The 12,169-nt window shown below is 29.1% G+C and overlaps 1 protein-coding gene across 1 annotated transcript; it reads right to left on the bottom strand.

Moving 5' to 3' along the window:
- Positions 1–6,269: 6,269 nt before the first annotated feature.
- Positions 6,270–8,388, bottom strand: LOC120089785 (basic blue protein-like). Its single transcript, XM_039047184.2, has 2 exons — positions 7,822–8,388; positions 6,270–6,773 (listed from the first exon to the last, which is right to left on the bottom strand). Exons 1-2 carry the CDS (start codon positions 7,997–7,999, stop codon positions 6,574–6,576), a joined length of 378 nt encoding a protein of 125 aa, XP_038903112.2. The 5' UTR covers positions 8,000–8,388; the 3' UTR covers positions 6,270–6,573.
- Positions 8,389–12,169: the final 3,781 nt, after the last annotated feature.

Below are 12,169 nucleotides of genomic sequence, written 5' to 3' on the forward strand. Positions count from 1 at the left end.
CATATAATACTTATAATTTAATTTCGTATTAAGACCTATAATTTGCTTCTAATGATGTCGATCAAATAATGCTTATATTTATCTAGGTGGTGTCATTGCTCAATGCAAGGTTCGTTTTCATTGGAAAAATAAAACATTTATATTTGTCATTCATGAAAAATAAACATACATATTCATCATTTCACCATACATTATAACATTTATAATATTGTATGATGCATGAGCATGCTTAATTAATCATACATAAAAAAATATAACACTTATATTACGATGCATGAGCATACTAGTAAAATCATATATCCATAAAATATAATGCTCATATTTAATCATGATGCATGAATATGTTTATCCTAAGGTGGGATTTTGAATCTATATGACATACATTATGTAATATAAATTCAAACATTAATTTAAACATACATCTAATGCATAAAAAATTAAACAGCAAGTATTGGACCAAATTTTGGCACCTTAAAAATTAATTAAATTAATAGAACTAATTTATATTAATTTAATTAATAAAAATAAAAAAAATTACATCAAATGAGAAAATATAACTGTAAACACAGAAGAGAGGCTCGAATTCACGACCACCAACCCTTCACGCACGCGCCTGTAAGAGTGTTGCAATGCTATGGATGATTTTCGTCAGAATATTCCCTTTTTGCATCGTTTTACCTTAAACTTGAACTAAACACCTCCGTTTTCTCATTGATCTCTTCAGCAACTTTTGATCCTCGATTGACACGGACTTACAGACTTGATAGCAAAACATAAATGCCCAAAAAACAACGAGCCCTTACATTTTAATTGGATTAAAATGTAAACCTAACATCCAATATTACAAACCTTCATTCAAAATGCAGATTATGAACCCACATTTCCTACACTAATTTTTTTTTTCCCAAAATGTGAAAAACCCAATATGCAAGAAATTGTCTATGGTAACAATTGTAGGGATCAAATCTTGAGCAGAAGCGTTAGGATCGTCTTGCATTCGGTTTTTCCATTTTATATGAAACAAAAACAATATGCTAAACATAGAATAAAAGGATAAACATTATACACTAAATTTTACAACATGCTTTATGAAGGAGTAGCAAAAGGGAAGAATCGTTCTTACCTTTGTAGACTCCCGAGCTCCTCAAAATTCCTCTTGATCTTCGTACAAACGTGTCCTCAATGATCACCGACACTACAACAAGAATACCTTGTTATTCTCTTAGGAATTCCAAGAGTTGGATGAGTGGTCTCCAACTCTTGGAAGAGAAAGTGGTAGAGAGATTGTAGAGAGGAATTGTAGAGAGGAAAATCTTTTGTGGAGGCTAGAGTAAGTTTTTTATAAAAACCATACTTGCCCTAAATGGGCTAATAAGATGAACCCCTTCTCCAAGTATTTCCCTTTTTACCATTGGTGCCAATTAGTTGAATAATTCATTATTTAATTAATTGGCACATTAATTAAATAACCATACATTAAATCTAATTTAATATATATGGTTAATTAATTAATATATATATAAACATCACAGATTTATATTCTTCCAACTCTTTATCATTACTTAATCAATTAATTAACCATTAATTAACCAATTAAGTAACTATATTAAATCATATTTAACATAGAGTTAATTAATATATAAATATCACATATTTATATGTATACAACTCTTTAGGAATCTAATTCATATAAATCTAATATTTGAATGAATTCAAATATAACTCTCTTACATAATTTAAATTATAGATCACGTCTATAATTAATTATATATTAATCATATCAATATACAATTTCCTCAATTGATTGGAACAATTCAAACAATTCCTCATTAACATCCTTTAATGAGCTAACAACAGGACTTTATGGACCTACAGATCAGAAGCTTCAACAAAATGAGATTAATTGGCTAAACTCATTAACCAAATTAATCAATATTTGTTAATAGTGGGTACACTTCACTAAAGACTCACAATTGCACTCTTCTCACTATAGATATATTTCTGTATCCATGAATGTAGACCAATAACAGCAAGTTAGTCCTTCACAAGTGTTTGTAACACCAATTGGATCAAATTACTGTTTTACCCTTGGGTTACCTATGTATCTTTAAGTATCAGTGCTCCTCTAATAAACTACCTATTTATGGTCCAATCATTAAACAGAAATACCTATTGGGCCAGTGAGAGGGTAAGGCTCTTTATCAAGTCCTGGTGACACCACTTAAGGGAACACTCATCTACCTTTCTTATAGTCGAGAATGAGTGAATTCCATCTTGTATTATTATGTTTCCAACTTCCCACTCGGTCTTGTCACCAAAATGATAGGCTTATTGAGTTGGCGAACTGGTCACTCTCACCCATACAAATCAAAGGACAATCCCTCGTGAACAGAAGTTCAAAATATACTCAGGATTAAGACTAAGTTGCCTAGGTCATCCTATTGAAATAGAAACCTAACGAGTCAATTGTGTTACATCTAGTGTTTACTCTTTTGTGGTCCGGTCTTATGCAAACTCATTGCATAGGATACCTCCACTCGCATGTCACCTACAAGAACGCGTTGGATCATTGTGTTTGTATCAAATACTTAGTTGGTTGTATCCATAGTGTCACCAGGATAAGGTACCCAACCTTATTCCTATACTATGGACCCTTTAGATTGTATCTTGAATGTTGATTTCAGTATGCCTCCACATACTGTTCGAGACTCATAAGACAACCTTGGATATTAGTTTATTAGATTTAGGGTTATCAAGACAAATAAAATATAACAAAATCAATAACATTTATTGAAATGACATTGATAACTCTTTATTGATTACAATCAATTAATCACACTTACTATTGTAGGATCAAATTCCCACGGAAGCATGTGAACGCCTTGCATTTAGACATTTGATTTTATGGAAACAAAAAAAGTAAAATAAAAACATGCATTTATAGGATAAACATTCAAATAAAATATAAGCATTCTAGAAAAGAGGAAGAATAGGAGAAATGAAAACTTACCTTTGTAGATTTCTCTAGCTTTACTTTTACACCGTTATCAATGATATCGAACTTCTCCAAGAAGAACGACACCACCAATAAAGTTACCTTGTTATTCTCTAGGATTCCAAACAACTTGGAAGAGTGGTCTCCAAGAACTTTTAGGAGGAAAAATGGAAGAGAATTTCTAGAGAGAAGTTAGAGAGAAAGTGGAGGTTGGAGGCTAGAATTTTGTGTGATAAAAATCCCTTACCTAAATGGGCCATAAGGATATATTTATATGCAGAAGGGTGAATCCCTTCTCTAGGTATTTTTCTATATACCCTTAGTGCTAATTAATTAATTAACCTTTATTTAATTAATTAGCACATTAATTAAATGACCATATATTCAATCCTATTTAATTTATACATTTAATTAATTTTCATAAATATCATATATTTATACTAACCTCCTATCTCAATTATTTCTTAATCAATTAATTAACCATTAATTAATCAATTAAATAACTATATTAAATCATAAATATGGAGTTAATTAACATATAAATATCACACACTTATATGTATACATCTCTTTATGAATCCAATTCATATAAATCTAATATTTGAATTTTATTCAAATATATCTCTCTTATATAGTTTAGATTATAGATCGTATCTATAATTAATCATTATATACTAATCTCATTAATATTAATTTCTCTCATTTGATTTGAACAATTTAAATCATTCCTCATTACTATCTTTTAATGGGCTCACAAGGGAACCATATGGACTTACAAATTAGAAGTTCTAATGATATGAGATTAATTGATTAAACTTCTTTAATCCAATTAATCAATATTCCTTAAGTATTTATCACTCTACTAAAGACTGATAGTTACACTCTTTGCATTGTAGATATATTTTTGTGTCCATGGATATAACCAATCAACATAGCGATGACCCTTCACAAATGCTTATAACTATAGTTAGGTCAAAATGTCGTTTTACCTCTGCAGTTACATCCAACTCCTTAAGTACCATTGATTCCTCTAATGAACAAACAGTTTATAGTCTAACTATAAACTAACACCTCTCGGGCCAGTGAAGGCTTGACGCCTCATTGTTCAAGACCCAGAATCAGCTATTATGGGAGCAATTTATCTACTTTCCCAAATAATGGGAATGAATGAATTTCATCTTGTGTAGTTGTATTCCCAGCTCCTTGATCAGACAAATCCCCAAATGGTAAGCTTGTTGAGTCGGCTATCTTGGCCACTTTCATCCATATAGATCAAAGGACTACCGTCATAAACAGGAATTCACAACTCACTCGGGATTAAGGTCAAGTCTCCCATGGTCATCATAGTGAAATATTACCTTCTTCAAGTAACGGTGTTATAAAGAGAAACTAGTTATTTCGTGTTCTGGTCTATTTATAAACTTCTTTATACAAGAAACCCCTACTCACATGTCTTTACATGAACAATATGGTTCATATTGTTTGTAACACTTACACCTCATGTAACAATTACAAAGTGGGTTGTATCCGTAGTGTTACCAGGATAAGACACCCAACCTTCATCCATTTATACTGCAAATCTTTTAGGTTATTACTTGAATGTGAACCACATGTATGTCAACCACATACTGTTTAAGTGACATCATATAACCTTGGATCTTAGTTTATTGGATTAAATTAATGTTGTCTAAATGTCAAATAAAATACCTCTGATTTTATTAGATAAATAATTTGTGTTAACAAAGCTACAAACCACGAGATACACTAGATTTAGGACATCAATTTCAACAACTATCTATGAGTTTTAGGGTAAAAAACCCAACATGAATCATATTCATGTTACATTATTTATTTGTATCATATACAATTAATATTATTCCCTTAATTGATTTGAACAATTCAAATTCTTTAAAAAAAAACTAGGGACCTTGTTTACCCATTGTAAGATAGCAGGAGAACCTAATGAACATACAGATTAGAAGCTCTAATGATTCGACATTAACTAATTAAACTTTTTAATTATGTCAATGAAATATTCATTAACTATGGATCATTCCACTAAAGACTCAATACTGTACTCTTCACACTAGAATATTTCTGCATCCATGGATTTAACCATTACAATAAGTCGATCCTTCACGAGTAGTTCGTAATTACAATTGGGTTAAATTACCGTTTTACTCCTATAATTATCTCTTAATCCAAGTAACATTGATCCCTCTAATGAACAATCTGTCTATGGTTCTACCATAAACCAAGTTCCTCTCGAGCCAATGAGAGGGCGAGTACCCTTTGTTTAAGACCTAGAATTAGCACTTAAGAGAACTACTCCTCTACTTACCCTAAAGATACGAATGAGTAAATTTCATCTTGTGTAGCTATGTAACCAATTTTCTACTCGGACAAATCTCCAAAATAGTAGGCTTATTGAGTCAACGAATTGACTCACTCTCATCCATACAAATCAAATGACTGCCCTCATAGATAGAAGTCCATAACTCATTCAAGATTGAGATCAAGTTACATGATTATCCTATGAAATATTAATCTCTTCAGTCAATGGGGTTATAAAGACAGATTAAATATTTTGCGGTCCAATCTTATACAAACTCTTTGTATAGATTACTTCCACTCACATGTTTTCACATGAACAATTTTGATCACATTGCTTATAACATTTTACAACAATTGTAACTTTTACAAAGTGGGTCGTATCTATAGTATTATACTATAGACCCTTTAGATTATTACTTGAACATGATTCATTTGTATGTCTACTACATATTATTCAAGTCTCATGAAATAACTTTGAATTTGTAGCACACGCACGCACGCATACACGCGCGATATTAAAGAAAATCTTTGTTCCTACTCAAAATATTCCTTTTCCTCAACAAGGTTCCTTGGATGGGATTGAAGACCATTTTTAGAGTAATGAGATTATCATAGAAGAATATAGATTTGGGAGTGGACTCACCGTTGATATTCTCATCGCAAAGTCTGGTAAACACAATTAGTATAATTGTAATGAGGTGTGTCTTGCATTTTCCTTATTCTCATTGATTGATTACATTTATAGGGAGGTAAATGCAACATTAGTTCGGTCATTAAAAGGAGTAGATCAAACTATCAAAACTTTTCAAAGGATAAATATAGTGTCTTGTCTGTTGAATTAGGTTTAATAATACAGTCTAATCCATCTCACCTCAAAAGAGGTGCACATCACTTTCACTTTCACTATATATGGTTCAACTTTGATATAAAAAAGTACTCATAGAAGAAGTAATTGATGCATTTAATTTTTTTTTATTCCATACGGTACATATCAAGCAAAACATGACCTCACACACTACAACTCGTAACAAAAGGCACACTTTGAACTAGAAAAAAGACTCATATATTTTCTTAAAATCATTATTCCATGAGTGTCTAAGTCATACATCAAATTTAATATGATTGAGCAATAATAATCTCAAAATCACATTTGAAATTAATTAATGAACTTAATCATAATTGAAATTTGATCCCAAGAAATAGACTACTCTTGTAGCCAGATGGTAAATAATATAAAGGGTATTTTAAATTGCAGTAATGGCAATCTTCATTCCACCTTGGCAGTGTCCAGGAAGATTGCAAATGAAGAAGTTTTGTCCCTTCACAAGCTTGATTTGATCTTTTCCTGTTTGAAAAACTTTGGAACCCCTTGGAGTTATGCATCTATTGTAACCCACTCTGTTGACAGCCACCACATTGTGTGCTGAAGGGCTGTAGTTGAATACTGTACAAACCAAATCATTTCTTGTAAGAAAAAATTATTCAATGTCCAATAATGATTATTTAAATTTTTGGGTTTTGTAGTAATTTAATATTGTTTGATTTAGTTGTCTTATAGATGTTTCTACGTTCAAATTTTTTCATATAATTTTCCTTGCATAAAACAAAATGTGAGATATTTTATTGTTTTGAAATACCTCTTAGATGATATAATATTAAATTTATTTTCATCCATCTAATTAAGCTTTTGGACGCATTGATGATGTAACATGATACTAGAAATAGGAGGTCATCCTGTGTTTAAACCTTTGCAATAATGTTATTTTCTCTCTAATTAATATTGATTTCCACTTATTACATTTTTTTTTTTTTTTACATATTTCAAATATACAATTGAGGAAGAGTATTGGATGATACGACGATTATTTCTCTAATTATTTTAACTTTGGAAATAAGACTTATTTAACCATTCTTTAAAGAAATAGTGAGGTATATTGTGCAAACATAAGGTAAATATGGCTCCTACCGTTGAGAGAAAAAAAATCAATTTTCTGTTTGGATTTACCATTACTGCTGCTAGAAGGATCTTTTTAAACCTATTTTACAAATAAAAGACCAATGTAATCAAATATAGTCTAGATTGCATCTATATCCCATGTAATCCTTCTTGTTACATAATAAAATAAACAAATAATTCATTTTTCTTAAAAAAAAAAAAAAAAAAAAATATTTACCACATAACAAATTTTTATTGGATAATTGGGTGGGCTATATAAAGATAGGTGCAGCCTAGCCAATACCTAAACATTTCTTTTACAAAACTCAAAAACTAATAATGTATATTTTAAAATTTAAAGACCAAAATGATGTATTAGTAAAAACTACTCAAAAATTGAGGAGGTGACTTTTTTCTCTATAATTTTTATAGTAAGACATTTAAAAAGGAAAAACATTTCGAAGTAAACTTCTACCAAAAATGTTATATCAAGCCTACAGGTACTAGATCAAAAGCTAATTTGAAATAACTTTACAAATGCTTAAAAATACGTTACCAAGTGTATCCCCGGCGCGAAAACGCTTTCCCTTGGGCCAGGAGGCAACATTAAAGGTCCAGCCTTGAGCACCTCCAACGGGATAAACTGCAGCATGAGCCATCTGAGAATATTGAACCATCAACAACACACAGACCATCACAACACACACCACTGCACTGCCTCTTCCCTCACCCATTGTTCTTCTAAATTTCTCAAACAAAAATATAACAAAGGGCTATGGAATAATGTAGTGAATTATGGTGATGGAAATAATGGATGAGAAGGGTCACCCTTTTTATATATAATAAATGGGTAGAAGGGGTTTTGGAGGGATCATCAAAAGAGCACAAGACTTTATATTATAAAATTTATGGGTCCTTGTAATTATGATGAACATGGAAAAAAAATTTGAATGTGGGTTTGGTAGGTTTTCATCAAGTGGACTCACCTAGCTTTTTCATTAATCCATAATGATATACATGTGTAACTGATCATACGGTAGAATAGTCGTTTATCTATTGAATTATGCTCAAAATTGATATCTTAGGTGTTCGAGATAAAATTTATTCTATTATGATCAATAAAGGTTCTATACATGGGTGTAAGCTAAAATCAACATTTATTAATAAATACCTGTATTCATGAAAGTATAGTTTTACACCGTTATCAAAAAGTCTATGTGGCTTGGTTCTTCTTAAACTGCATGTGTAACTCAATAGGAAACTCTCATTATTAGATGAGGAATAGAAGGCTAAAACAGAACATAGTAGATTGAAGACCATAAATATGAATCTTCTTCAGAGTCTGCGGTATGATGAGAGTGTTATGAATGTGTTAACTTAAGTTGAGATGTCTGGATGTACTTACTAATCCCTCTCTCCCTTCAGTATCGTGTTCAAGCTAAAAAATTATATATATAGATTTTTTCCTAGGATTTCCCATAATTTTTTAAAGTCAGTGGGTTGGTATTTGCTCAATAGATCACACTAGTAATTGGAAGTTAATGGGCCCTATTTAGATAATTCGATAATGAGATTTTTATGTTGAAAATTCTCTCTACATCTTATATTTCATAAATATCCCAAAAAATCAAATTATTTTATTAGGAGCTTTTACTTATAATTTTGAACAAAATACATTTTCATATGACTCTTTTGAAAATTTGTAATACCATTTTGTTCTCTTTTACTCATCAATCCGATTTTTGACTTTTTAAAGTGACATTTATTAAATTTATTTTACATTCTATTAATGTAAGATTTGTATATTATTTCCTTGATTTTAGGAGGTCTTGTTCTTGAAATATATTTCTTTCGATCGAATTATAAACTTTTCTTTCTTTTATAGATTTCAAGAATTTGACTTAAAATTCAAAATCTTTAATTTCAGTAAATTGCATTTAATAGATAATTATGGTTACAAATCTCTAATTTCCATCTACATTTCATTTTGTACGTATAAATTTGAGCTTTATTTCAAATATATATAGAGTTTATTCGAAATGTATTTAGAGCAAGTATAGATTTAAAGTCGTTCTATGATATATATATTTTATATTTTAATTTAGTCTCATTCCTATTGAGATATATATTTCACATATTTTGTCATATATACACATCTATATAAATTAAGATAAAATATGATATCCTCATATTATTTGAAATAAATCTATTTATAATTGAAAATGGAAACAACACGTAGAAATAAACCTCATATATATTATTTACTATAGCCATTTGAATTTTGAAAATAAAACAGCTTTATAAAAAATCATTTAAGACACATGAATATGGTTTTTTTTTCTCTGTGTCTTTTCGTATTTCTAATTTTTTATTCTTTTTTTTTTTCTAAAATGTTTGAAATTCGTGGAGGATAATATTGATATTATCGTACCCGGACAATAATACATATAAATTAACAACCTAAATTGTTATCCATTAAAAAATTAATCTATTAAATTCCAACACTTTTTTTAGTTAAATGGGGTAAGAGATTTAAACTACGTATTTTTTGGTCCTCAACATATATCGATGTTAGTTGAACTAAGCTCGTTTTGATAATTAATTCCAACACTTAAGACTCTCTTCAATCGGTTGTGCAGTTTTTTTTTTTAATATTTGAGATGGCAATTTGAACGGAATGTTGGATATTTGACTCTTTATTAAATAGTGAATTAAATAAATGTAGCTTAATATATTATGGGGTATGAAGCTGATAAAAAAAGTCGAACAAAAATACCAAAGCGAGCTTAACTCAACAGTAATGACATGACTTTTTATCCCAGAAGTGAAAGGTTTGAATCCCTCAACTCCCAATTGTTATTGTACTAAAATAAAAGTCGTGCAAAAAATTAAAAGAGAAAATAAAGGATTCATGTATTATGTGAACTATATTTTCTAGTAATTTAGCTGAATAGGTTTATAAAAAATGTATCTAGACTTTTTTGTATTTGAACCGCAACATAAAAAAAATTATAGACTTAGAATGGAAGCCATCCATTGTATATAAGAAAAAATGCAATCATATTTATATTTGGGAGTGATTTCAAATGGTTAAAAATTATTTCGAAATATACTGTTAATCACTAAAAAATAATTAAATGTTTAATATATTTTTAAATATAATTTTTATATTATTAAAATTGATTTTAAAGGATTAAAAGTAATTTAAAAAGTAATAAAAGTAAATTTAACCAGATGTTTAAACTATGCTGAAAATTAGGCCTTCAATTCTACAACTGTTTTTTTTTTTTTCTCAATCTATTGACTCTAATTCTAACACTTTACTGATATTCAATTTAAAAGGAATGGAGAATTAGACTTAAAGTGGACTCCAATAACCCACTTGGCCCCAATAGATAAATAATGTAACTCCCACCACCATGAATATGTAGCCATTTTGTCAAAATGGATGACAAATGTTGGGTTGGTGAGAGATTATTGATCATATCTTTGAACCCATCATGGGTTGAAAATTCTATTGATTTGAAAATTCAAAATAAAGCAATATAAGGTGAGTAGACCATCAGCATATTAACGTCAAAATGAATATAGTTCAATAAATATATAGATGTATTCAATAATAGATTCAAAAATTTTGTTGACGGAATTTTATAATTCAGTAAAAATAATATTAAAATACAAATATAAAGAGTGAGACTTAAAATTGGTCTAGATGGACCAAGAAGACAAATTTACTACTAGATTAACTAATAGTATTGATACTAAGTCAGTTATATATATAAATAGCATAAAGTTGAGGGAGAACTTGAGCCCCTGTGCCTGTATTAACTCCGTCCATAATATGTTAACATTAATTAAGATGTAAGTGGTTGAAATCTCCTATCTCTTTGTATTAAAAAAAAGGTATCACATTAAGGTTTAGTTGAAGTTTGCATTTGTATTTTTAGAAAATAGTTGAAATTTTTTTTTAAAAAAGGAAAAAAAGAAAAAGAAAAATAATGTTAGGTAAATTTCAAAAATCATGAAAAATAGGTGGAAAGTGTTTGATAAAAAAGGCTAAATCGTTGGGATTAAAAACAAGGACAAGATTAGACTTACTATTAAAATTCATAATTTTATTTGCTAATTTATATTTTTAAGTAATTATTTAAAATTTTATATCATATTTGCTTTGAACTTAAATTTATGTTTTTGTTGCTCTAGATTATTTGTTAGGCATAAAATTTTTTATTCAATATAAGAGAAATAGGTGCGATTTTTTTAATGGTGTTGTAGAACTAAACAATTTAAAATTTTAGAATATAAAATTTAATTGTTGGAGAAATATACTAAACATATAAAATTAATTTTAATTTAAAAAAATTGTTTTAAATATCAACATTATTGAAAATATTTATAAATATAGCAAAATTTTACTTTCTATCAATAATAAACCATGATAGACCCAGATAGACATTTATTACTTTAATGATAGACACTTATAGATGTCTATCTGGGTCTATCACGATCTATTACTGATAGAAAGTAAAATTTTACTATATTTATAAATAAGTTAGCTCATTTTGCTAAATTTCAAAACAACATTTAATTCATGAAAATAGAATTAAACATTTTTAACTTGTTAGCAAACGGGTAACCACTCATTTTTACAAAAATTTACATTTAAGAATTAGTAGAGAACAAATCTTAGAAAGTAATTTTAATATGGTCTATAATCAAACTTACCAAACACCCAAAGCGGTCAAATTTTGGAAAATTGGAGCGTACAGCAAAATTTAAGGTTTCGTTCTGAAAAATGGAAAAACCGCCAAGTAATAAGATTTATAGCAACTCACGTGACATGCACATAACCACAAATTTCTAAATCTCTGATTTGCCCTTGTTTGGTTCGTAAGTGATTGATA

This window comes from Benincasa hispida, chromosome 1 (assembly GCF_027475165.1).
Source record: "Benincasa hispida cultivar pf3 chromosome 1, pf3_genome.v1.1, whole genome shotgun sequence".
Taxonomy (NCBI): Eukaryota; Viridiplantae; Streptophyta; class Magnoliopsida; order Cucurbitales; family Cucurbitaceae; genus Benincasa; species Benincasa hispida.

Bases quoted from the DNA above. Each gene is read 5' to 3' on its own strand.
- LOC120089785 (XM_039047184.2), bottom strand. From the start codon at position 7,999: ATGGGTGAGGGAAGAGGCAGTGCAGTGGTGTGTGTTGTGATGGTCTGT. The intron at 6,774-7,821 runs GTAACGTATTTT...TGGTTTGTACAG, and splicing joins TCGCGCCGGGGATACACTTG to TATTCAACTACAGCCCTTCA.